This window comes from Punica granatum, chromosome 2 (genome assembly GCF_007655135.1).
Source record: "Punica granatum isolate Tunisia-2019 chromosome 2, ASM765513v2, whole genome shotgun sequence".
NCBI classification, from domain to species: domain Eukaryota; kingdom Viridiplantae; phylum Streptophyta; class Magnoliopsida; order Myrtales; family Lythraceae; genus Punica; species Punica granatum.
The window spans coordinates 40,312,809-40,338,817 of record NC_045128.1 but is presented as its reverse complement, the minus strand read 5'-3'; the positions used below and the strand labels follow the sequence as shown (position 1 = coordinate 40,338,817).

The 26,009-nt window shown below is 37.2% G+C and overlaps 3 protein-coding genes and 2 long non-coding RNA genes across 5 annotated transcripts; 3 read left to right on the top strand and 2 right to left on the bottom strand.

Moving 5' to 3' along the window:
- Positions 1-2,454: 2,454 nt before the first annotated feature.
- On the bottom strand, positions 2,455-2,806 carry LOC116194824. Its single transcript, XR_004154535.1, has 2 exons — positions 2,672-2,806; positions 2,455-2,577 (listed from the first exon to the last, which is right to left on the bottom strand). It is a non-coding gene; the product is annotated as an uncharacterized LOC116194824 (long non-coding RNA).
- Positions 2,563-3,625, top strand: LOC116194823. The gene is made up of 3 exons (XM_031523720.1): positions 2,563-2,910; positions 2,997-3,064; positions 3,215-3,625. The coding sequence occupies exons 1-3, from the start codon at positions 2,796-2,798 to the stop codon at positions 3,344-3,346; spliced, it is 315 nt and encodes a 104-aa protein (XP_031379580.1). The 5' UTR covers positions 2,563-2,795; the 3' UTR covers positions 3,347-3,625.
- Positions 3,626-8,158: 4,533 nt separating this feature from the next.
- LOC116196808 (cyclic dof factor 3-like) lies at positions 8,159-11,298 on the top strand. The gene is made up of 2 exons (XM_031526712.1): positions 8,159-8,962; positions 9,892-11,298. Exons 1-2 carry the CDS (start codon positions 8,840-8,842, stop codon positions 11,128-11,130), a joined length of 1,362 nt encoding a protein of 453 aa, XP_031382572.1. The 5' UTR covers positions 8,159-8,839; the 3' UTR covers positions 11,131-11,298.
- Positions 11,299-11,909: 611 nt separating this feature from the next.
- Positions 11,910-13,642, bottom strand: LOC116196810 (transcription factor MYB56-like). Its single transcript, XM_031526713.1, has 3 exons — positions 13,227-13,642; positions 12,668-13,090; positions 11,910-12,369 (listed from the first exon to the last, which is right to left on the bottom strand). Exons 1-3 carry the CDS (start codon positions 13,537-13,539, stop codon positions 12,161-12,163), a joined length of 945 nt encoding a protein of 314 aa, XP_031382573.1. The 5' UTR covers positions 13,540-13,642; the 3' UTR covers positions 11,910-12,160.
- Positions 13,643-21,363: 7,721 nt separating this feature from the next.
- LOC116194279 lies at positions 21,364-23,200 on the top strand. The gene is made up of 2 exons (XR_004154395.1): positions 21,364-22,316; positions 22,423-23,200. It is a non-coding gene; the product is annotated as an uncharacterized LOC116194279 (long non-coding RNA).
- Positions 23,201-26,009: the final 2,809 nt, after the last annotated feature.

Below are 26,009 nucleotides of genomic sequence, written 5' to 3'. Positions count from 1 at the left end.
TGGATTTCGCGAGTGGGAATCCCATGATATTTTCCCGACGTGGTTTACAAAGACGTGGTCTAGGACAACACTATCGTGGACAAGCTATCTAATATCCACTCGGAAACCTTAACCCCACAGCATGTGAACGTCCAATAAAATGGATCGACAATATGTACAATTTTATCTATATTTATATCTTTATTAGAGATCAGCCCCCCTTCATGTCAAAGATCTGGAGTAGTATTATTTGGGCCAAGGTGTCCGTTGAGGTGATAGGGCCCTTTTAATGGTCAGAATGAAAAGTCCCAACATGAAAGGCATATAGATATAAATAAATAAATAAATAAATCAGTGATTTTATCTCGCCACATAATTAAAAAAAAATACTAATAGGATTGCGAGAAAAATGAAATTTATTGTTATAATTCCTTTCATCACATTATCATGTTCTTTATGAAAAATAAACTATACCATTTCGTTAAAAGCAATTATTTATGAGAAAATTATTAAATATATCCTGAAAGATGGTTTATACATTAAATTGTATCTCGAATTATTTTTTACATTTCTTATTAGAGTATACAAAGGTAGACTTTTAGAGTATATCTGCAGGTGCTGTCTGTAACTGCAACGGATGTACTGTAAAAGGTATCGTGAAACTACCGGTGGGTAAATGGAGGAGTCGATATGGTTTTAGGGAAGGTAATAATACAAGATCTATACATTCAGAAGAGCGATGTATATGCTGATGTGAACACGAGTGTTTCAGTGATTAACGTGTCGAAACTATCTTATGTACTGCAAATGCTTTGAATCGGAGTCAATTCATCGCTCTACTAATTTATTCCACGATTCATTTGTATAGTGCAAAGCATAGGCGAGCCAATTCTTCGAGGCGCTTGCAATCTATTGTGTCTACGAGCACTTTGAATTGATGACTTCGACCTAATCATCGTAAAATTAATCAAACATAATATGAGACAATATTTGATCTGAAAGGATTCACAGTTGCTGTTGATGTTGATCTCAAAGCTTTGTCTTAGTACATTAGGAGTTTCAATGGCGCCCTTTGCTTCATCAATGTTCTGTTACTTCGGCCCATCAAACATGGGCTGAGCGGGTTTTTTCACTGGATGTATATGGGCCTGATTTATATTCTGGCGAGGCCCAGAGAGAAAAAGAAAATACGAGATGATATGGTATCATGATATTATCAAAATAATAATAATAATAATAATAATTTCTGACATGGGTTGATTCAACCGGTTTGATACTTATTCCGCTTAAGCAATGTTTCCAGTTCAAGCCCTTGTGAATGCAAAAAAATCAACGCTGTGAGAGCTTTATCCTATAGTGGGCCGACCCAACTCGATTAGATTAGTCGGAACCCAATTGGACTTTCAGATATCAGGGTTCATGCTGAAAAAAAGAAAAAAATAATAATAATAACTGTTAGAGAGGGGAATATTCCTTAATTGGCTCATGCAACTTTAGGAGACAATATATATGTACACTGGGTGTGAATAACAACTAGTAAACATGTATATATGTATACTGGGTGCGCGCGCCCGCAGTCCGGAAAAGGGAAGATGCTAGCACGATTAAGTAAATGATGTTTTGCAGTTATATTAAGAAATTTCTTTCGCTCCCCGACTAACTAAACCTCGTATATATTTCTTGCATCACATGTCGAAATAACTCTCAAGTCATTATCCGGTCTCTTTTTTACCTAAGAAAAATGGTGTCTTTTGTCGCTTAATAAGTTATATGAAATCAACAGCACGTTTACAACATGTATTACCGAAATTTAATTTGAATGCTAGATTCTTCGTTAGGATGACATGCATGACAATATGATTGGCCGCCTTTTAGGAGGTAAAAGAGTTCATTGATATTCAAAATCGGGGGCATAAACTATTAAGATATGCGTTTGGATCCCAAGTTCGTCTGTGTATCACTAGGAGATCAATCGCCTTGTCACATAAATAATTAACTTGTCACATCATATGACTAAATTAGGGAACGACCTGAAAACTCTTTAGAAAGGACATTTGATCAATGTTACTAGATTTTCTTGCACACATCTACTGAGTTATTTAGACCCGTGACGGTCTAGTGCACGTGGACATGGACGTACCCGAGATTTAGATTATTAATTAAGAGGTGCAATTCTCTCTAGAGTGACTAAGAAGTTCCATCCATGAGGGAAAAAGATAAGAGAATTAACATTCTCATTAAAAGTTAACAATACGTGTTAAGAGCAATTGAGGGAGGTGCCTAGCTTACCTATACCGTTGCTTGGTCAATATCTCATCATACAAAAAAGTAGTGGCGATACAAAAATTATCTACGTAATCACCCGAAATCAATTTCTCACTTGAAAGTCAACACGAGTAAAATAACATCTATAGGGTTCATCAAATGACCAAAGAGTGCTCGGAAATTAATCAACTCATTTGTCAATGGATCAGCGAGCAGAATCTTGATCAAAGCTACTGATATTAATTTATGGGTATGAAAATGACATGGGGGGAACTTCCATTCCCAACAACAAGCAGTACTCCATGAGAAGGTTGACTTCATCCTCTAGCTTTGCTGCCATGGAGCAAAAGCAACTCATATAATTCTAAATTCACTCAATTACTATATATATATATATATATATATATCGGTGCTAATTCAAGTTTACCATCCATCAATATATAAGAAGGCCCCCTCCACATCCACGGGGCCATTCATTCTTCCTTTCCCCATCAGAACACCCCCTCTCTCTGTCTCCGGTCATCACCATCAGAGCTTCAGTTCCATCAGCTATGGAGGGCAAGGCTTCATCATCATCATCGCCATCTGCAGCTTTCACAAGGGTTCTTGTTCTGCTGCTTTGTTTCTCCCATCTCCTCCTCTCCTCTCTTGCTGTTCCTGCCACCAGTAAGTCTGAAATTATATATATATGAATTCTGTTCTGTTTTGGTTGGTCATGAGACTATATCTGACGATGTTAAATTAACAAATAGGAAGTCTAAATTCAGTAGCCCCTGAAGAAGAAGCATCATCAAAGCAGGACACGGCACCGGCTCATCAGGTTAATGACTCCTCATCCTCATCTTCTACTCGAATATATCGTGACAGGAACTCCGATCTGATCGATTTAAGACATTCAGCTTTGATTATGGAAAAAGTACCCCGAATTAAGGTATGTGTATGTATTGGTTTAAGCTTAATTAATGTGCAGGAAGAAGGGATGGATACTTTGGAGGTGTGGGACGGGCTTATAGAGGGAAGGATGGAGATGGAGGAGAGCACAGACTACCCGGGAGCAGGAGCCAACCACCGCCATGACCCTAAATCTCCAGGAACAGCCTGATGTGATAATTAATGTGCTACCAGTTAATTAATCAATCAATTGCCACTACCATAAAAATATTGTACCACAACAATAATAATAATAATAATAATAATAATAATAATAATAATAATTAGAATCATGATTAACATTGGAGTTTTCATTTATTTTAGCTACTTGTGTACATATAAATATTATGTAACCTAAAGGAAATTCAGAGCACTGCAGGTCCAGTTTTGGGCATTGTGGGTCTCTGTTTCATCTAATTACATATATAAAATCCCAGTGCTTGTTTTTCCCTGTTTGGTTGGCCAAGATAATTGCGAATTTTATACGATATAGTTTTATTTAACCATGACTATTGTTCATAATGTCGTACAGTGGCCCAAAAAATAGGAGGGAGAATTTATTTGACCCGCGATATGGTGCTAGCTGGTTTAATACAGCAGATTAAGGTCGCTTTCGGTTACCAAAATTTTCTCGGCAGGCCGACTTCAATTTCTTCAATTTTCTCACCCACAGAAGTTAGAAAGACCCTGGCGGCACGTACTTGTTTTAGCTGTTGCGGCAGAACACACACACATCTTCATGTACGTTTTTTTACATGATAGGCACATACTGAACTGCAGAAGATTTGGTAATCTTTACTTGGTTTGGTCTCCCCTCCTTTCGACATGCAAAGCATGACATGCCATTTGTTCCGTATGTTTTTTAAAAGCTCAAGCTGATAAGATACGTGACTCAACTCTCTTCACTACTAAAAACATTGCCCTTTGCTTACGAAAATTCGCAGGTAAGTCGTCGATGAGGCTCCGAAAAAATTTTCTGGCGAACTACTGGGGTCTCACCCGTGGAAATGCCGTAGATAAGTTACCGAGAAAAAAATCTCCTCGTCTTCTTTAATATTAAATTAAAGAAGAAGATAAAAATTAATAATAATAATTGTGTTATTGAATTGAGAAAAAATAGTGAATAGTTGAGATCATTAAATATTAAAAAAAATAATTATAATAAATTAATAATAGTTAAAAAAAGAATGTGACAATTTATTATTATATTGAAGAAAACTGTGGAGTGTAGTCGAGTTAAACTCCACTTCATAAACAAACGGATTATGGGTACGGATAGTCTCACAACGAGTATCGAACCTGTAATCACTTTATTACCTGATGAAAGCGTACATCAATATACTACACTATCTTTTATCACTCTATTTGAATTGAATATAGATTATCATCAAATTTCTATGGATTTCGCGAGTGGGAATCCCATGATATTTTTCCCGACGTGGTTTACAAAGACGTGGTCTAGGACAACGCTATCGTGGACAAGCTATCTAATATCCACTCGGAAACCTTAACCCCACAGCACGTGAACGTCCAATAAAATGGATCGACAATATGCACAATTTTATCTATATTTATATCTTTATTAGAGAACAGCCCCCCTTCCTGTCAAAGATCTGGAGTAGTATTATTTGGGCCAAGGTGTCCGTGGAGGTGATAGGGCCCTTTTGCTTTAGGTGAATCTTGTGGGCCTCTTCAATTTTGCCCCATTGGGCCGGGACGACAAGAAGTTACGTAATCCATCTTTTAATGGTCAGAATGAAAAGTCCCAACATGAAAGGCATATAGATATAAAAAAAAATTCAGTAATCTTATCTTGCCACATGATTAAAAAAAAACACTAATAGGATTGCGAGAAAAATGAAATTTATTGTTATAATTCCTTTCATCACATTATCATGTTTTTTATGAAAAATAAACTATACCATTTCGTTAAAAGCAATTATTTATGAGAAAATTATTAAATATATCCTGAAAGATGATTTATACATTAAATTGTACGTCGAATTATTTTTTACATCTCTTATTAGAGTATACAAAGGTAGACTTTTAAAGAGTAATAAGAAAATATCACATCAGAGAATTCCATCTCTTTTTTAACGGTAGGTCGATGGAGGCTAACATAATGATTTATTGGATGTACTTTTCAAGAATTAAGGGTTTATGTGATGTAAAAATTTGTGAAGAATTAATATAATATAATCTAAATTTTTCAGTGTGTATTTTAACCGTTTTCTCAATTATTTATTTCAGAAGCAAAAACAAGACAGGGAAGCATTTCTTCACGTTTTTCTAGAGGAAAAAGGGGCAAATAAAGAAAAGGGTTTTAAAAGGGAGCAGCTTTAAAGTTTGTAGGATAAAGTTTGGCCTTTTCCAACTTTTGATTTTTATCCACTTTATTAATTGTGTTATTATAATTATAATTACAATTATTTATTGATTGATCATTAGTGTAAAGGTGCAAGCAACACGTAAAGAGCTCGTACCACCCACCAAACTCCGCAAGTTTCAGGCAATTTCCGTTCGAGAAAGAATTCAATGATTTTGCTTTTTCCCTTTTTCTTTTTCCCCACTTTTTCTTTTCTTTTCCCTCTCTTTAGGGCTTCGACTACGAGGGTAAAAGCATCAAAGTTAAAAGGGTAGAATTGACTGTCAATATTTACCCATGCTAGCTAATTTAGAGGAAGAACCGTGATTTTGCTGGAAATAAAATACAATATTTCGTTATTCATATAAAATAAAATATCGATTGCGTGATAATCAATTACAGTTCCCGTAAAGAAGAGAATACAAGTTCGATTCATGAAATTGCGAGAATAATATCTTCCATAATTTCAAAAAGAACAATAAAGCTATTATTATTATTTTTTAGTAGAAAGAGGAGTTGAAGTCAAATAAAAAAAATTAAATTATAAGAAATCGAGTAAATAGATCCCACTAATGTCATTCGAAAGAAGGGTCTAAACAGTATGTATCCTTCGCTAGTAAATGATAAATACGAAGACATCAAACAAGGAAAGTGTTCTAAGCAATCCAATTAGCAAAAGCATTATCTTCCCTGAATGTGCAAACAGCAAGTAGGCTGCAGATGAGAAAACTTTAGATGATTCTACCTCAAATGATGTAATGAGAAAGAATCAATAATAATTTTTTTAATGAAGAATAATTATGATAATTATTCTAGTGATTAGCACAAAATCTCTAGTTTTATGTATTTTGATTGGTGCTTCTTCACTTCAAGTGGCGAGATAATATCACTCAATAATTTCTCGGCCGTGGATGGAGGAGACTAGGCCAAAAATAGGGGAAGCTGCTCGTCCTTATTATTGGCTAATAAGGCGAAATGGTTGGATGCATGAGTTTGCTTCAATTCAGTCAGCCGAAGATACTGCTCCTTTTGTCAAAAGGTCCATTGTTTCTTGTATAAGTAACCGTATACATATATGTGCATATATATATATATATATATTATATTCTTAATATATATATATACATATATGCATCTCTTCGACTATTGTAATACATCATGGTCGAAAGAGTACGAATGAACTAGGTCAGGTAGTTTGATCTAGTCCATTTAAGCATATTTTATCAGAATTAATGTTGTAGATTTTAATAACTAGTCGACATTCTGGAAATAACTAATGGTTAAATATCGTTTAATTTCCTAAAATTTGATATAGATAAAAAAATCAGATATCCTAAGCTATTATAGCTAAAGCTCATCCTCGTTCCGGTCTTCCACAAGGAACTTCCAGTTGTTTCAATATGAATATACTCACGATCGGAGAGGGACTGAGGGTGGGGATGAACCCCTAAAATTATGTCGCTTTAATGAAGTTTACGCATTGTATTTCATCACCTTTTTAAAATAAAATCCTGTATATTCACCTCATAAGTCGAAAAAAATTACCTTCTTATTATCCCCTCAATGAGCTCGCTCCCCTTGATTCAACAACCTGAGTACGTCCTTGCTTACGTCGAGTACAAGTTGTTAATTGCGAGTAATTTAATTATAGAATATTCCCAAGGAATTAGCCAATTATCATGAAGGGCAGAGCCCAACTTTCTGTTGGGAAAGAAAGAATTTTGTCCCTATTAATTAACGACATCCTCAGAGAACATTTTCCCTCGCTATAATTTTGAAGCACATATATTATATACTCACACATACGTAATATATATATATATATATGTATATATATGTGCTGCTATGAAGAAAAGGGTCGGCCTTAGGTCACGACAGAGCCCACTTGGGACCTCATAATATCCTCTGTTTTTTATATATTGTATTTTTTCTAAAGCACTTAAGCATTCTTCTCTCTTATCTTCTCACCTTAGGAAGATGATGATTATCCACTAAAATATGGCACGACATGCACAATTCTCCTTTGGCTTCCTTTTATTTGTCCAACCATCTATGGGCATATATTTATGTATATCCTCTCCTGGAAAACATCCACGTTCATTTTCCTAATTAGGGGAAAACGGATGGCCTCAATTAGGATAAATTATGGATCATCATTTAATTTTAATCTTATTTCGTTCTAGAATTTGCTCCGTTTTCAGGCTATCGAAAAAAATATATGTAAGTCGTTATTTCATACCGATCTAATTACTTCTAGATATTTCAAACCGGTAATTTACAATCAAATTTTTCATGAGATGTTGTATAGTAAAATTACGATACGTATCATCCGTATTTTAATATGAAATAAATTAAGAGATTTCGAGTTAGATGGTGTATCGTCGGTAGGGAGGATCAAAACCGGCAAGCAAGAGGGAAAGGAGACATTAAAGGCGGCGTAAAGGGCGAAACTCTCTCTGCCATTCCAAGGCGGCCTCTTTTCGCTTTTTTGCTCTTTTTGATACACAGAGAGAGAGAGAGAGAGAGAGAGAGAGAGGAGGGGGGTGTAGTGTGGGGACCACAAACATGAACTATTAACATACCGAAAAGACACTACCTTTTTCCCGCTTTTGTCTCACGTCAGCTCAGCAGCAGCTTCCCCTTCCCTCACTCGCACACGAAACCTTAGCCACTACATTTCTCGGTCATCGAATCCCCCCTCTACTGACTCGGACGCTCGCTGTCATCAATTTCCCCTTCCCTTTCCTCTTGCTTATCATTTTCATCTTATTCTTTTGTTTTAAGATAGATCCAAAAAATGCCCATAATCAAAATCCCTTCTTTTTTTTTTTTTTTGGGTTTAGATTATTAGAAGATGGAAATCTGCGTATCGAGTCATCTGGGGGGTGTTGAAATCGGGCTGAGTTCATCCTCTCCTTGTAATTTCTGCAATTATTAAATTATTTTTTAAAGATTAATAAATGTGAAAAAAGAGAGTTCTTTTTACGATAAAGTGGAAAAAGGGGTCTGCTTTAAAAGGCCGTACTTTGTTCCTTTTGCTCTTTCTGGGAATTTTACTCGAGAGGGTTTTGTGGGTTTTGGGATAGACAGACGGAGAGAGAGAGAGAGAGAGAGAGAAGGGACCAAAAGAGAGAAAGAGGAGACTTTTTTTTCATCTAAAGGTTTTCTTCATCTCGGGTCTGCCTAAAAAGTCTGCTTTTCAGAGCGTTGTTAGGACACTGATAAGGCCTTCGCTTTCTGGTGATGGGATACGGGTTTTGGTGTTGAAAGTTTTGCAGTAGCAGAGACGAGGAGGAAGAAATGAGCCCCCAGAATATGATTCCGGGCATCAAGCTCTTCGGGAGGAAGATTCCGGTGCCTGAGGGTCAGATTCCGGCGAAGCCCGACGCCGGTTTCCAGATTCCGACCGAGTCCCAAGTCACGGTACATTCTCCTCCTTGATTCCCTCCTAGTACTCGAAAGTGAAATCTCAGCTTGTCCTGTTCTTTCCCTCATTTCCTCAGCGAGCCAATGGCGGTTGTTTCAGGTTTTGAGAGTTTTCTTGGAACCATTTCATTGTTTTTGCTGAGATTTTTGTATACGATCGTTAAATTGTATGCTGGCTCCCGTGTTCTGTTCTGCATATAAAACAAAACGGATATGAAAACAAGGGAATCTGCTTGTAAACGTTTTGAACTGTACTCGTCTGTACTGAGGGCTGTCTTTACTTTTCTGGATAATGCTCTACACCATGTTTAGCCTATTTAGATCTTTCCCTGTAGTCCTGAATAGTCAAATCATAGGTTAATGTTTGCTGGAATTTGTCATGCATACTCCATGTCTAGTACCTGCGGTTACCCCGCGTATATCCTATGGTTTTGTTTGGGATTTCCGAATACTGATTGCTGCAAATTAATGGTGCTGTCTTTCTAGCTCCTCGAGGGAAGCCTGCTCTTCAATTTTACAATCTCGCTAGATAACGCTTTCCTAATAATGTCTTGCGTCATACTGGCTTCAGCATCAATCCAATTTACTAACATCAAAGAGTGAATGATTTGTTCTATTTCTTCCGTGAAATGGATACAGCCAGGGAAAGGTGATTTTTTTTTCCGATGTATATAGTAATACATCAGAGTGTACCTCAACTAAGAGTTTACGTCCTGTGACAGAGGATAAGGGAATCCTCACACTGTCCTGTACATAGGACCTAATAGGAATGGAATCAAGAGCATGCCCACTGAGCAGAAGAATTGTACTCTCTGCTGCCTAGTTTTGTCTCTTTGTCCTTTCAGGAACTCTTTCTCTACCCCTCTAGCTATAAATGGAGAGTTCTAACTTCTACATGTATTTCTTGTTATTGGTGAATTGTGCAGGAAGCTCGTGGCGCGAATTCAAATATAGAGGCTGTCCAATTTGGAAAATCAGCTGATGTGGAATCTGGGCAGGAAGACATGGCTCAAGTGAGTCCCGACAATGAGGAAGACAAGACAGAGACAACTCAGCATGAGGAAGAGAAAACATTCAAGAAGCCAGACAAGATCCTCCCCTGTCCCAGATGCAACAGTTTCGACACGAAATTCTGTTACTTCAACAACTACAACGTTAATCAACCGAGGCACTTCTGCAAGAACTGTCAAAGGTATTGGACTGCAGGCGGGACGATGAGGAATGTCCCCGTGGGTGCAGGCCGGAGGAAAAACAAGCAGTTTGCTTCTTCTCAGTATCGTCAGGCTGTTTTGTCCGTCAATGGTATGGCAGCGCCGACTTCCGGATTAGAAACTCCCAACTCAGCCAATCCTCGTTTCCTTCCACCTGGTGAATTTGCTTCTCCTTTAACTCCTCCAGAAGTAAGAGGGTCAGCAGTCTTAAAATTTGGGCCCGAGGGGACTCTCTCTGAGTCAATGGACAGTGTGCTAAATCTCAGGGATCGCTGTAGATCTGGTGAGAGGGGTCCTGTTAGTTTCTCCGAAAGTAGAGAGGAACCCTCTTCTGCAAGTGAACTGGAGAGTAACTCATCGGGATCTTGTGATAGTAATCACAACCCACCTCAGCAGATCCCTGCTCTCTTCTTCCCTTATCACTCGAGTTGGCAGAATTTAGCTACTCCCCTTGGAGCATATCCAAGTCATTTCTCATCAAAGCAGGTCTATGATAGGAATTCTGTTCAGTGGGGGTCTCCTCCAATGGTGGCGATTCCCAGTGTTTGCGCCCAGCCGACCATTCCCTTGCAAATAGTACCCACCTCATACCTGGGATATGTTCCATTTGCTGTTCTGAATGGTTGTTTGTCCCCATCTTCTTCGACTGTCACCAATGGTGGTTGCTCAGGCAGTGGCTCACCATCACTTGGCAAGCACTTGAGAGATGGAGATGTCGAGAGGTCAGAGAGTGACGTTTTGGTTCCAAAAACGCTGAGGATCGATGACCCCAACGAAGCTTCCAGGAGTCCCATATGGGCCACATTTGGTATCAAGCCTTACGAGAAGGTTTCTTCTTCGATGGTAAATGGCAAAGTAGAGTGCCAGGGAAACAACTCGGAGGACGCCGCTGACATAATGGAAGCGAACCCTGCTGCTCTTTCTCGCTCTCATACTTTCCAGGAGAGCACATAAATGGATCTTCTTCGTTTAAGTTCGCCCGCTTTGCTTGAGGTTTTTCTTTTGTAAATAGAGAAAGGATAGGGATCTAGTTCGGCGGATTATTGAACTTCTTGTTGTGTGATTCATTTCAGTTTAGATGAATGAAAGCGACTCGATGCTGCCCAATTTTTTTTAACATTCTCTCTGTGAAGATGCTGCATTTGTTTCTCATAATTACTGAAGTTCGGTTTCAGCTGTTATGAGGCTATCTTGGAAGCTTGGCACAATAGGGATGCATGCTGGTTTTGAGGCCCATTTGAACGAAATCCCTGGCCCAATATTGATGGAGAAATCAATCATCGATTAAGCCCCTTTCATCTAATTCTTTTACTAGGTCCATGGGAGAAATTTCATTTCGCAACATTTCAGGTTATATGTCATTCCTTTCAATCCCTTTCATTCCTCGTAACTAAGGGGGGAAACAGAAGTAGTCTCTACTGTTTAACTCATCGTCGGTGAGTGCTAGGACTATCTCATCCATGTTCTCAAAGGGGTTCGGCCGGCCGGGCTATTTGCTTCAAAAAAAGGTCCTGCAACAAGATATTCTGATCCTCAACCGACCAGGGATCCTACTTATTTTGGGGATTCTTTATTTCTGAGTAAAGCTTTGAATCACGCGGTGTCGTAAGTGCTGCTGGCAGTGGCATATAACAGAAGAGGAAAGGATATCATTAGCTCCTGCAGGGGAAATATTGATTGTCGCATGGTCACCTGCAGAAATAAGGAGAGGAGGAAGACTGAGCAGCCATTGATTGGGGGAACAGAGCAATGGTTAATCATCAATTAGCCCATTAAGTTCAAAGTCAAAAGAGTTTGATAAGGTAAAATTTGGCCTTTTATGCATATCACAGATTGCCCCATTAACTGCTTTCTCTAGAGTCACTTTGACCCAATCTCTCAACTCAAATCCTCTCTCCTACCAAAAGCTACAGTCTGTACACGAAAACCTGGAGAAACCCAACCCCAACCCAACTATGTTCTCAGCTTCTCCATCTCGACTAGTTCAGCAGTTGGATCCGACGCGGAGAAAATCGATGAAGCAGGGAACGTTCATCTTATACTGATCAGCTGGCATGGAGATGTTTGCCACCGATTCGGCTGCGGAGACCTCCGAGTTGGAGCAGTCGGAGGTCGCCACTGGCCCAGCTGGGGATTTGTAGGAGCTCACATTTTCCATCACCTTTGAGTTTGCCCCGTTACTTCCTGGCGACCCTGCAATTAAGATTGGATACGTAAAATCAATTAAATACTGCACTGAATCATAACAGTACTGTTCTTCCCCAGACACAGAAAATCTTCAGAGCATCAGCTCATCAAATGATCTGGTCGTACTCTTGGGAAAAAAAATAATTAAAAATTAAAATAGAAAAAATTAATCATGATAGATTTTTGCTTGCAAGAAAATATTTTGAGAGCAGCAAATACGATCAAGCAACTGATAAAAATCAAGACCTTGAAGACACTTATATATTAGATCAAATTAAGGATGTCCGTGCTTTCTTTCACTAACCTGCGTTAGGCGAGGACAGAGTCAAAAGAGGGGCCTTTCCCGAAGAGGGGGTGAGTGAGAGGCCGGTGGACGTCGAGCCACCACCCGGTTCCTCCACATTGCTGGTGACAGTCGAGTCGCTGCAAGCGCGAGCAGTATCCTGCCCGGCTTTCGGGCTGACAGCCAGGTGGCCGGGCTTGCTCAGTCTCCTCCGGTAACTAACACTGGAATGCTGCTGCTCCCTCCGCTTCCGGGCCACGATCACGTGCCAGTGGTTCTTCACGGCGTTGTCGGTCCTCCCAGGAAACAGCCTCGCGATCATGGCCCATTTGTTCCCGTACAGCCGGTGTGCCGCGAGCAGCTTCTCCTCTTCTTCCTCAGTGAACGCCTTCTTGTTGATTCTCGGGTCGAGCTGGTTGAACCACCTCAGTCTGCAGCTCTTCCCTTCAAAAAGACAGAAACGTGTAAGAAACATGAAAATGGTTCGACATTTACCAGAAAACTGCGGAGATTTCGGAAGTTTTTGACGATTTCCAGCTGAAACAAAACGAAAGGGGACAAGTCTGACCGTTTTTATTACCTGATCTTCCATCGAGGTGCTCTGCGATCAAGTTCCAGTTCTGGGGGCCGAACTGGGCGACCAGCTCCTTGAGCTTGGCGTCCTCAGCAGGTCTCCAGTGGCCCCTCGCGCAGAGCTTGGTGTGACTCTGCACGCCGCTAAATTTCACCGCAGTGTTCACCGCTTCAAGTCCCATCAGCAAGCCTCCGGTGGATTCTTTTTCTCTGCGGCCGCCGGTGCCAGGAGACAGAGAGATCTCGGGAGGGGGCAAGAAGTTCATTTCTTGAAGCCCGTTGAAGCCACTGACAGTGGTTTGAGGGCGATGAAGGCTCATTGTAGGGGAAGAAAAGGATTGTTTCTTTGGGTTTTGCGGTTCAGCCAAAGAGGCAGAAATCTTGCATTTTTCTGTCCTAAAGCAGAGGAGGAGCGAAGAAGGTTGCTGGGTTTTTATATATGAGGACAGAGTCATGGGTCAAGCAAAGCATAACGTTTATAGCAAAAATATCAAAAAAAAAAAAAAAGAAGGAAAAACTAATGACAAAAGACATAATTTTCTTTCTCGCATTTTTTTTTTTTTGGGTCTTGGTTACAGGATTTGGTTTTAGCCAACCCACATAAGAAATTATATATCTACTATGGATGAGAATGTTCAGATTCGAGTTGTTCCGACAACATTTCACGAACTCACTCGATACAATCAAGCCGCATTTCTGAGACATGCACATAAAATACAAATTTCCCCGTTCCATCCCATTAATTTACAGTTTTTTTTTTCGAAAATCAACCAATGTCCATTGATGACAAAAACCGGTATAGGAAGAAAATGTCCAAGAGTGTGATATACAATAGATCTACTTAAATTTCTACGAAGGGAGATACAAGTGATTAAGTCACATTAAATAATAAAAAATCTCATTAATTTACAGTTAGATAGATATGATAAAAGTCTTATGAATCCAATAATACTGTCAAGAGTAATTAATAGATTCTTATGAATTTAGTATTACAAAATCTCTGATTTGCTCTTACTATATTAGTACGGTGAATTGTCTCAAAAGCACTTGTGAACGGATTAAGAGTTTATTTGGGAGTGCGATGGCAAGTTTCATAATTACATTTTTTTATAATCTTAAGCAGATATGGTGTTTGGTGAGAATTTTTGAAATCACGGTTTGGATTGAAATTACGGCTACAAATGTGATTTTCTCAAGTAGGTTAATAAATGCTTATAAAATCTATTTTTGCTTATTTTGTTTCAACTACTAATAATTATCCTTTTTACTTTTAACAGTTTTCAATTATTACCTCAAAAATACTTTTGTTTGTTCTAAAATTAACACTTATTTTTTAATAATTATACTTCAGCACTTACATTTTAGCAACGCCACTCGCAAACCAAGCCTAAGTTGACTCCCGAACCAAGGAAATTGATTCAAGTAGCCATTTCATAGACTTGCACAAAATACAAATTTCTTGTTTTATGGCATTAATTTATAGGTAGCTACCGTATGGTTAAAAAAAAAATTATGAACCTCGATAATACTGTGGGTACTTATTGATTCCTTAATTTCCTGGATAACAGGACCTCAAACTTTTCTTGCACTATTAGTATGGAGATAAAATAATCCTTCGAAGCAGTTCTTGGTTAAGCTAAGGACGCTCGGATGGCGACCTATTGATTGATTAGATTAGAGTAGCCATTTCTTAGACTCGCAGATTATACAAACTTCTTGTTCCATCGCATTGATTTATAGCTAGTCATCACATGGTTAAAAAAAAGAAGTTATAAACCCGATAATACTATCAGGAGTAATTAATAAATACTCTTTAATTCTCGATTTTTTTGTATCAGTATATAAGATAGTCAGACTGAGCCACGTCGACACCAGAACAAGAATTAGTCGCATTCTTCTTCTTTTTTTTTGATATGCTTCCAAAAAAATAAAGAATAGTCACATTCAATAGGTTGAAAAGAATACGCTGACGGGAGTAATTAGTGAATGTTACTTATCGAATAACAAGATCTCATATAGTTCTTTCTGTATTAGTACGGTCAAACCACAACAATGTCTTGAGATGGACTAGTCATTCTCAGTAGATTAAAAACACCTTAATTTTATGGTGCGTTTAATTTCAGAGTTAAAGTAATTTTGATTTTGATTGTGAAAAATGACAAATAATTGTGTAGTGTGTTGAGTTAAAATTAAAGTTAAAGTTAAAGTTAAAATATTTGTGATTTTAACTGCGAAATCAAACGGAACATATAATCTTAAAGATAAATTTAGGACGGATTCGCGCGAGAGAGAGAGGATGCTTGGTTAAGACATATATAAAGTAATAGTATTTTTTGGGACTCTTGAACTTGGAAGCACGAAGAATATTTACGTGCAAGTCGAGAACCCGCACGAGTGGGTGGGTGGGTGGAGAGCATGGGAGTTCCCCTCCCTCCCTTGTTACTAATTAGCCAGCCATACAATACAACTCTCTCTCGGGCTTCGCAGAAAACCAGAATCTCTGCCCGTCTGTTTATGAATACCTTTTGCTAATTTTCTCGAACGGAGATGCAAAACTCGACCAAATTGGCAACGTTTGGTCGGACACAATAAAATAAAGATAAAAGGCTAATTTTAAATGTGGCAAAAAATTATGGTGGAGAGCTTTACATTTTAGTTGATCGCTCCGATTCTAACTGAATTGATCGAAGTTTATTAAATTTCTGAATATTTAGAATTCATACCGAATATGTTAATCCTCTTCATGCATGCAAATCCCTTTGTTAATATTTTCGGAGAATATATACATATACGGGTTTATATATATACATTGACGATGAATAATCAAAGGCATGCACATTGATTGGATCGACATATATATAAAGTACCCTTTTCTTTTTCCCGTGACAACTCCATATATCCATAGCTTATAATGATAGCTCTCATAGTCAAATTACTTTTGAATAATTTTTTTCGAGGTTTTAGATGAGTTATTATCCGCTCATGTCATGGTTGGCGTGATAATAGTCTCTTTATCGTATTAATTATTTAATATTATCTGTTTAGATTAAAGAGTAAGAGCCTCATATAATTTACTGATTCTTTTCCTAAGGGTCATGTTGACCGCAAAAAAATCATTAATTGCTCCACTTTTTATGGCTTTATCCATGATATATATCCAATCCCATATAAAAATATATACAAGTGAAAAAATATATCCTCTCATAATGATGGAAGAAAAAAATTGCATAAATATCAACAAAACTGAATATAGTCACGGTGTGCAGTACAATTGACAAATTGTTGTTAGCCGTCCAACGTAATTATCTTACAAAAAATTGAAATATACTAAAAGCATCTCATCTAAATAATTCTAACGAAAATTTCTCGCGATTTCATTGAAAAAAAAGAAGAAGTAATAAATGACTCTACTCGTGAAATATTTTCCCCCAAGCTGACCCAACTCTTCATTTGCATATTCTCATGCAAGAAACCAAAGGCAGAAACGGGAGAAAAGGAAAAACCTCTCAGGCTCAGGTCGGTTTTTACGGATAAAGAAGAAACAGAGACCGATGTTGGAGATACATGTATATCTAAAATTTCGACAAAACTTTCCTATAATTTAGTAAATAGTAAATGACATTGTCTCTTTTTAAAATTAACCACACAATATTTCTCTTTCAGTAAATGTGACACTAAGAGTGTTTAATCGCCGTCACGTGAATGTTATGTCACTGTGCTCCATAAACTGACCCGATATATCCGACTTTATGGCGCACCGTGATACAACATTCACATTACGACAATTAAGGGCTTTTGGTGCCACATTTACAAAAGGAGTAAACGCCGTTGTTTATTTATTAGATTATAGTGGGAGTCATCGAAGTTTACTCATTTATAGCACTGACTGATATAAAAAAGTTAGTGTCTATTGATTAAAATTCTAATTTCTCTTAATAGATAAGTTTATTCAAATCGTGGATTGTTTCCATTCATAAATTCGAATACAAAACTTTATAATAATAATAATAATAAAAATAAAAGATCATCGGATCGAACCGTGCCAACGAAATCGGTCAAAATCACGATTTCATGTTTTAACAGAAAAAGTGAAAAAGATAAAGGCGATACGGATTGAAAGTGAGAGAGAGAGAGAGAGAGAGAGAGCGGGAGGGAGGGACAGATCTTGTTTTCATTGCCCGGAATCTCAGTAACAGAGCAGAGGTCCCTTCCCTGCAGGACTTCACCCACTCCCCCCAGATCAGCTTCTCACCTCCTCTCACACGTGTGCCTGCCCGGTCGCATCCGTGTCCTTCTGCAATTATGCCGCACGTGTGACACCCCTTCTGCAAAAGAATAATTTTGATCTGGAAATCAAATTGTTTTTCTATTTCAATTTGTATAATTCAGCTGAAAAAGAAAACAAACATATAAATATTTTTCTCCTTTTATCATTTCTTATTTTATTCTAAATTAAGTGCATAATGAGATGCTAATTAATTGATATATATATATATATATATATATATGGGCCAATAGTTTTAAGAGCAAGTCCCCTTTAACATGTTGGTTTGCTGAACTTAAGATATTTGCTATATATGTGTATACTACTGCCAACTTATTAAAACTTGCATGGATCGGGCGTTTCATTTGAAAGCATTCCAAACTTTAGTTCATTTCCTTTTTCAACTGTCCCCCAAATTTGTGAAGGCCGTTTTGTTCTTCTCTCTTAACGTTGGTATCGTCGCAAATTTCCGAAATGAGAGCACGTGCCCTTCTAGAGTTGAGAAAAGCTACTTGTATTATTAGTGCAAAACATACAAACCCATTTGATTGCACTATCTGAATTCCTCATCCTTTTATATAATACGGAATTTATCTGATATTGTGCAGCACGCGCACACATATATATAATTTTTTAAAATAGAAGATTGGCGGATATTGGAATTGAGAATTTTGGAAAACAGACATATTTCGATGGTAAAAGAAATAATCCAAAAAAATAAATTAAGTACGATATTCATGAAACTTTATTTCACTCAAATTTTATTTTCACGCCATAATGACAGTTTATTTCAACAAGTTACTGCATTTACATAGTTCCGTAGCTGAGAGCCAATCCAGGCTTATTTTTTGGATCTTGTCATCAAACCTTTTTGTTATTAGGATTAATAATAAAAAAAATCAAACTTTTCATGTTTTAATTATTTTAGTACAAATTTTTTTCTTTAGTTAATTAAATCACAAACTACTAATTTAATAATAATACTGGTATATCGTCAATTTCTCTGTTAATTTTAATAGGAATTGCTGAGAAATTAACGGAGAATTTAATGGTGTGTTAACATTATTATCAATCGATAATTTGAGATTTAATTATCTAAATAAAAAAATCATGATAAAATCGTTAAAATTTAAAAAGTTTAGAATTTTTTTTTTATCCTTTCCTTTCCCCCATTTATTTATTTATATTTATATTTATATATTTTTTCGGTGTGATGCATCATGCATGCATGGCATGCTTTTAATGCTTATTTATTTATTTATTTATTTTCCTATTTTCTTTTTGGCTTTTATTGGGAGCGCTCAGGTTTTCTGCATGGGCTTTGTCTTTTTCCGAGAATCGTTTCGCTTTTTTCTGTTTTGCATGATGACGACAGTGGGTGGGTGGGCCTTTACAAGTGCGGGTCCGACCGCACACGTGTGCTGTCCATGCGGGCCCCAGTCCTGTACAGTCCCCGTTTGTCTTGCCCGAGGGGAAGTAACGAAGTTTGGCCCGAAAAGACGGAAGGCGAGGAGAAAACCGTTACGAACTTTGGACGGTTATGTTTGTAGGCCCACCGCGTTTCAGGTTCAGAGCGTGTGCTTTCATGGGCCCCATTCAAACCATTTTTATTTAAAAAATTAAAATATATTATATCATTTTTTCTGTCCATTCTCTGAACTTGGGCTTTGGAACTGTTGATGAAGATGGAAAACTTTTTTATAATAAAACAAAACATAAAATAATGCTAAACTCGGGTGATGTTTAATGTAATCTGGCTTTGGAACATTTAATTAATCATAATCAAATGACGCAATTAAGTAGAAGGACATATTGATAAATAATCCAACAGGGACGCTGATATTGACTGACAAATCCATATTTCCACGGCAATATAGTACGAGCTCAGTTATTTTAATGCATGTTTGATTCTCGAAGGCAATAATAATAGGTAGAGCGTAGAGGGAGATAGCATGACGCTTAAGTATATTTATGAATCCACGCATGCAAAACCTCGAGTCGGGCCATCCCAAACTCGTTTTGAATAAGATTGTTAGAAAATATCGGTCGGCTTCGATTGATTAACTAAAGTGTCCTGTTCGTCTTTTTACGAGCGAAAAAGGCACAGAAACGGAAGGGCCTTTGTCGAAAGTTTTGGCATGAGGTGAAGGCCAGGCCATCTTCATGTCTTAACTTTAATTATACTGACTGATACCTTTTTCTTTTTTATGAAAGGGGAAACCAAAAGGAAGAATAGAAAATTTATTAAAATTAAAATAGTGGAAAAATACATTAAAGTGATGAAGAAAACGAAAGGACAATGGTCTGTCAGCATCTGTACCTGTAATGTATGGATAAGTTCGATAATCATATAGTTTAATTTAGTAGGATGAGCTCTCTCTTTTTTTTTAAGCCTTATTTGAGGAGAAAAAAATTTGCATGCGAAATTGTTTCCTCCGAATATTCCGAACAGTGAGGGGCCACTAAATTGCCTTCCAACTTGTTCAAAATTACTGGCATGCCCTTGTGTCTATTCCGCACTGCCAAGTTCGGCACAAATAACATTTCTCTTGTTTGAATTCAATTAGTTGGCATATATGGGCCTAATTGAATATCACAAAATATTCTCACTCCTAGTAGTAGCATACTAAAACGTCAACGATCATCTTGCTTTTAGCATTTGAAAAAGAACATAAAATATGCACATGAATCTAATACAATAATATGATTTATTAAAACGAAATAAATAGATACGTAAATTTCACTCATGAGAATTGAATTTATAACTTTTTAATTTTGAATCGACACCTTTTATCACTATATCAAGATCTTTTCCTCAGTATGTGAACATTTACGATGTGTTTGGTTTCAGAATTAAAATAATTTTGATTTTGATTTTGATTGTGGAAAAAGACAAATGAGATGAGATTATAAATTTGACTTGGGAAACGTGTATTTTTGTTGTGTAGTGTGTTGAATTAAAGTTAAAGTTAAAATTTTTGACTTAGGAAATGTGTGTTTTATTGTGTAGTGTGTTGAGTTAAAGTTAAAGTTTTTTTTATTCCTTATCCAAATAAGGCCTTATATTCTTAATTTTTCGTGCCCCATGAAACTGAGCTAATTGACACACATCAATTTTTTTTTTGAATCCCAAAAGGCAGGGAAAAGAATATGGCCGAGAATTTACATAACTTGTTTATTGAAGAAAAAAGAGCTTCGATCGTGCAATCACTCACGTATTCTCTGTTGGAACCAAGAGGTTTCAACTCAATTTGATAATGAAATTTTTAGTGTCTTTTTAATTAATTAATTAATTATTTATTTATTTATTTTTATCTTTTCTTTTTCTAGGTCGAAGCAATTGTAACTAAAATTAAAACTAACTAAATAAATAGTAAACTAGCAAATTGGCTCCTGAAAAGATTCAAAATACATCAAAGTTACCTTGAGCCATTTTTTACTTCCTATTTGCCCTTGACCGAGCAAGTGTACATCAAAATGACCATTCTATCACTTTGTCGTTAAAATATGGACGGATAACACCGACGTGACATTATTTTATTAACCCCCGAACTTTTAGAGTGTGTTTGAATTGAGAGTTGAGTTTTGGTTTTAATTGGTTTGTAATGATTATATTGTTGAATTATGAGAAAAAGTGTGAAAAAGTAATAAATAATTTAGAGAAAATAATAATTAAGTAATGATTGTGTTATTGAATTGTGAAAAAGTAATAAATAGTTGAGAGAATTTAATATTAAAAATTAAATTGAATGGTTAAAAATATTTAAAAAAAAAAGTAATAATTGTGACGTTGAATTGAGTTAAACTTTATTGCGAAAATAAATACATCCTTATTCTTTTTATCTCTCTGTCTCCCTTCCTTATATTTTTTCCTCCCTTTCTTTAATTCTTTCTTTCAAATATATCATTAAAGAAAAAAACTAAAAAAATAAATGACTATCACATTCTAGAAACCAGAGCGGAAGACGAGGGCTTGTGCGGGGAAGATCAACAGTGGGCATGCCGTCAGCCAACGCACCTGCAGACGACTTGACGCATTAGGCGAGGTTGCCCGGGGGATAGGTCGCCGGCGGGCTGTCCTCCCAGGCGACCTCGTTGGGGGCATCCGACGCCCCCGACGATGTCGTAGGGTGGTCCGTGGACTGCGGGCCGCCCTGCCGCGGATCTGTCCTTCCCCCTCCTCTCCGATTCTCTTCGATTCTTAAAGAGAGAATTAGGGGGCGTATTGACGGTGAAGGCACCCCCGCCGAACACTCCCCCCACCCCCCAAGGCGACCTCAGTGGGTCGAGCCCTTTATGAGGCTTTCTCGTTCCTGAGCCTCTCGTCTCTCTCCCGCTCTCTGTGTTTTCACTGTCCACTCTCTCTTGTACAATCGCACAACGACAGAAAGAAAGGAAAAAAAATGATGAGGAGGAGCTGAGGTGTGAAAGGAGGGAATCCACCGAACAGGCGAGGCCCCATTTTTTATTCTTCCTTGGGATTCAATTGGGGGGCAGTTTTATGATGTCGAGATAATTAACTGCTCAATCCCTATCCCTTGAGGAATTCGCATGCAAGGTTTTCTCAAATCTCTCCCTTTTAGCATCACAATCGCTTTTGTTTTCTTCGATTCATAACTAGCTGTTCAACTCTACTGATTAGAAGTTTAGCTCACCTTTGTTAGCTATACTTAACTCTTGCTGCTGTTGAGTTGAAGAGGCTCAAGTAAATCCCATACAATGTAAGAATTTGAAGTTGCCATGTGGGGATTTGAGAACCCATTGGTTGCTTTTCTGGGGATTTTGATTGTCCATGCATTGAATCTCTCAATCGATTGATGGTCTGAAGAAATGGTATTGTTTACCTTTCTGTATGCCCTTTTGTTTTGTCGTTTGAAATGAGATATATAATGTGATTGAGATGCTTTAATTTGATTGTGCTACTGATGTATAAACTAAGGCACACATCGAACAAGCAAAATTCGGGGGCAATAGGGGGAATACAAGGACGCTGCGTACGTGACCATCAATGAAGTGGAGCCTGGAGGGGAGGGGAGGGGTGGGTGGGGACGCTTGGAAAGCCTCCAATGAGGTTGCTTGGAAGGCCGGTGATTGGCGGGAGCCCCCACCGTCGATTTTCTTCATGCACCTTGTCTGTCTCTGTAATTTCCAGAATCGGGATTTCTTTTAATAATATATTTGAAAGAAAGAATTAGGAAAAAAAAAAGGAAAAAACAATATAACGAAGGGAGATAGAGAGAAATCACCAAGGCAGTAGCCCAATTGGTAACGGATTTCGTCTTCCAAATGAAAGGTCAAAAGGTCGAAACTCGATTTAAACACGAAGGCGCTAGCGTTAGTAGACTCTTGTCCTCTATCCTATGAGAACTGTTCTGTTCTACTGTGCGCTTTGATGGGATCATGGTGAGTTATGTCTTATCGAGCTCTTTATTTATTCGGGTGAATGAAACATTTTATGGTGGCTGTGGAGCTCCTCTAATCTCTAGAGAAAATTGTTACATTGATCTCCTCCTCTTGGTCTTTTATTTAGCAAAAAAAAAGGGGGGAGATAGAGAGAAAGAAAGAATAAAAGTCCAGGAATTAATAAAATAATGTCACTTCATTATTGTCTATCCAGTTTTTAACGGTAGAGTGACAGGGGGGTCATTGTAATGTATATTTATTTGGTCAAGGGCAAATGGGACGTAAAAAAATGGCTCGAGATAACTTTGATGAAATCTTAATTTAAGGATGCTAATTTACTCTTAAATAAATAATGATATTGTATTTTTACGTAATTTAATTTTAACAGGAACATGTGCCTCATGCCATGCAAAGTCATCACAAGTCGCAACCTGTCTCTGTCTCCCTCTCTCTCTCCACCCTTGATACATGAAATTATAATGACCCCACACTCGAAAATTGATATTATTCCTTTGGACCTCACACCTTTCTTTTCCTTGTAGTTGATGGCTGACCCTTCTTTTGTTTCATGCATTGCACGAGCTCAAAAGGAAAAAAAGGAACTGTTCAAACTAGAAAGAAGTCCTATAATTCTCGAAAAAATTTACCCTCATCAAGAGGGTAATTTTAAATGCTCTTCCTAGTTGTTTTAGCTCCACTGAAACATTGAACATTATATGTTCCTTAGGGAATACAAATTTGCTTATCTTTTATCAATTATATATAATATAGAAAAGGCGGGGAGGGATACACCTTATGGTTTTAGAGTTAAAGTTAAATTTGTATTTTAATTGGTTTGTAATGATTATGGTTTTAGAGTTAAAGTTAAATTTGTATTTTAATTGGTTTGTAATGATTATGTCATTGAATTATGAGAAAAAGTGTAAAAAAGTAATGAATAATTAAGAGAATTTAATATTAAAAATTAAATTAAATGGTTAAAAAAATGAAGAAAAAATAAAAAAGTAATAATTGTGTTGTTAAATTGAAAATAAATGGAGTTAAGTGAAATAGAATTAAAAAATTTTGATTTAACCAAACGGGTTACCGTAGAGCGAGGGATTGCACCTATTTAAATATAATAATTAGAGAAGCCTATGAGTTTATCAATTTTTCATAATTTATGCTTGTGAAGATTTGGCAAGTCCACGAGAGAGAGAGAGAAGTAAGTCATTATTTTTGATTTCTTTCTTGTATAATGTCTTCTATCACCGTATCGATGACGGAAAAGACTTGTCACTGTGTCTGAAAGTTTGAGTTAATGACAATTTTTAATATGAATTGTGTCAGACGCTATGGAGCTACAGGGAAGAGGACAAATACAGGACTGGTGGAATTGGTTCGGGGAACAAACCTACCGCCACTAAAGTAATTATGATTTGTGATGTAATTAATTAGCTTACAGCATATTATGTGTGTGAAACTGTATTTTAGGGCAACAACTCCTTGCCGACCATCCATCCTGGTAGCTGCTTTGTAACAAATTATTTACATCAATTGTGTTCTCGAGATGAGTCGATCTCACTGTATCATTCGTAGTGGTTGGAATTAGGTTGCCCCTTTACGTAAGTAGGGGGCAGAAATTAACCTTTATTAACTAGGCTTTAATCCTGCAATTATGTTTTCGGGGCGCGAGTTCTCCCTACGGATGAATGTTATAGAAATATTTCAGCGTTGTCGACCCATCTTTTCAACCGAGTCTTGTTATTATAACAGCGTATATGATATTCTTTCATCCTCTATGCTCATCCATGACAACAATATATGACATTTTCTATATTTCGTGTATAGCAACACGTACGTATAACGTCCTCTCTATGTTGATGGAACCGTTGTTAAACATATACGACTGGAGGAGCAGTGCAGACGCTTATATTGTTAATGGCAATTTGTCACTTGCTGAGTTCATGTCTTGGGAAAGACAAAGGCTCGGTAAGATAGGTTAAGTATATATGATCCTTCCATGCATCACGGATTATATTGTCCTTTCATCACTTCAGCTTAACTAAACAGTAGAATTAACTCCTAGATTAATTAACTTCGCAAAAGTAAGACGTATAAGGAATCAATGTTGAATCTAATTAATTTTGTGCAATTTGTTGATTAAAGACGACTGACCAATCAACCGTGGGAATCCTAAATGCTTTTCTGATTTATGCTTACATTTGAAGGGGAAAAAAATAAAGAGAGATTGTCGGTGAAAGTTAAATAATTACGGTGAAGTAAAATTAAAATTAACTTCACCTCCCGGCGGGTTTTCAATTTCAACCGTTAATTATGGAGCTTCTGCTTGCTATCCGAGCTTTTCCATTTAAGTGGCCCCTCATGGTCGGGACCAGCCGCTGTCACTCGAGTCGTGATTAGTTTCAATCTATTAGTTCATAGCGCACCAATCTATTTCCCCAAGAAAGGAAAGGAATATGTAACCATAGTTTCAATTGTCATTTCTCAAGCCGTTCATGGTTAATTGTAACATTCCTTGGGCAATAGTGGGTCACGTGGCCTAGTTGTCCGAGCTAGTTCAAACCGAAATAACTTATGACTTATTGAACTATAGTTAACACAGCCATAAATACACATAATACATACACACACATATATATATATAGAGCAAACAGAATCTCTTGGTGATATGCATGTGTTGGCTATAATAGTGGCTTACTAGCCGGTTTTAGGTATGTCCTTGCTTATATAATTAATAAGTTCATTAATTTCAAAGAGGCTGTACTTAATGTAATTAATTTGCTGTTCAATTTAATTAATTAGGATTGTGCTAACGACCAAGATGTCGTTTCTTGATTAGTGTGCCTCTGATCTCCTCAAAATCTCCCGCAATCGCACTTTCAGGAATTTCAAAGCCTACCCTATTTGAATTCGTTATTTATTTAAAAATTAGAATCATTTGGGCCACGAGACATGTTCATTAATTCAAAATATATATAAAGATCAATGCGAAGAATCTTGACCGACGTGAGAGAAACTAATTAATTAGTTATTATAAATATTTTCTTGGGCTCTTAGCCCAAGAACACATATCATAGATTTCTATGCAAATTCATTTATTTATTTTTTCGGCAGGAAAAT

Coding starts and splice junctions, on each gene's coding strand:
- LOC116196810 (XM_031526713.1), bottom strand. CDS start 13,539: ATGAGCCTTCATCGCCCTCAAACCACTGTCAGTGGCTTCAACGGGCTT. Junction 13,091..13,226: donor GCACCTCGATGGAAGATCAG/GTAATAAAAACG, acceptor GTCTTTTTGAAG/GGAAGAGCTGCAGACTGAGG. Junction 12,370..12,667: donor TCTGTCCTCGCCTAACGCAG/GTTAGTGAAAGA, acceptor TCTTAATTGCAG/GGTCGCCAGGAAGTAACGGG.
- LOC116194823 (XM_031523720.1), top strand. CDS start 2,796: ATGGAGGGCAAGGCTTCATCATCATCATCGCCATCTGCAGCTTTCACA. Junction 2,911..2,996: donor TCTTGCTGTTCCTGCCACCA/GTAAGTCTGAAA, acceptor ATTAACAAATAG/GAAGTCTAAATTCAGTAGCC. Junction 3,065..3,214: donor ACACGGCACCGGCTCATCAG/GTTAATGACTCC, acceptor ATTAATGTGCAG/GAAGAAGGGATGGATACTTT.
- LOC116196808 (XM_031526712.1), top strand. CDS start 8,840: ATGAGCCCCCAGAATATGATTCCGGGCATCAAGCTCTTCGGGAGGAAG. Junction 8,963..9,891: donor CGACCGAGTCCCAAGTCACG/GTACATTCTCCT, acceptor TGAATTGTGCAG/GAAGCTCGTGGCGCGAATTC.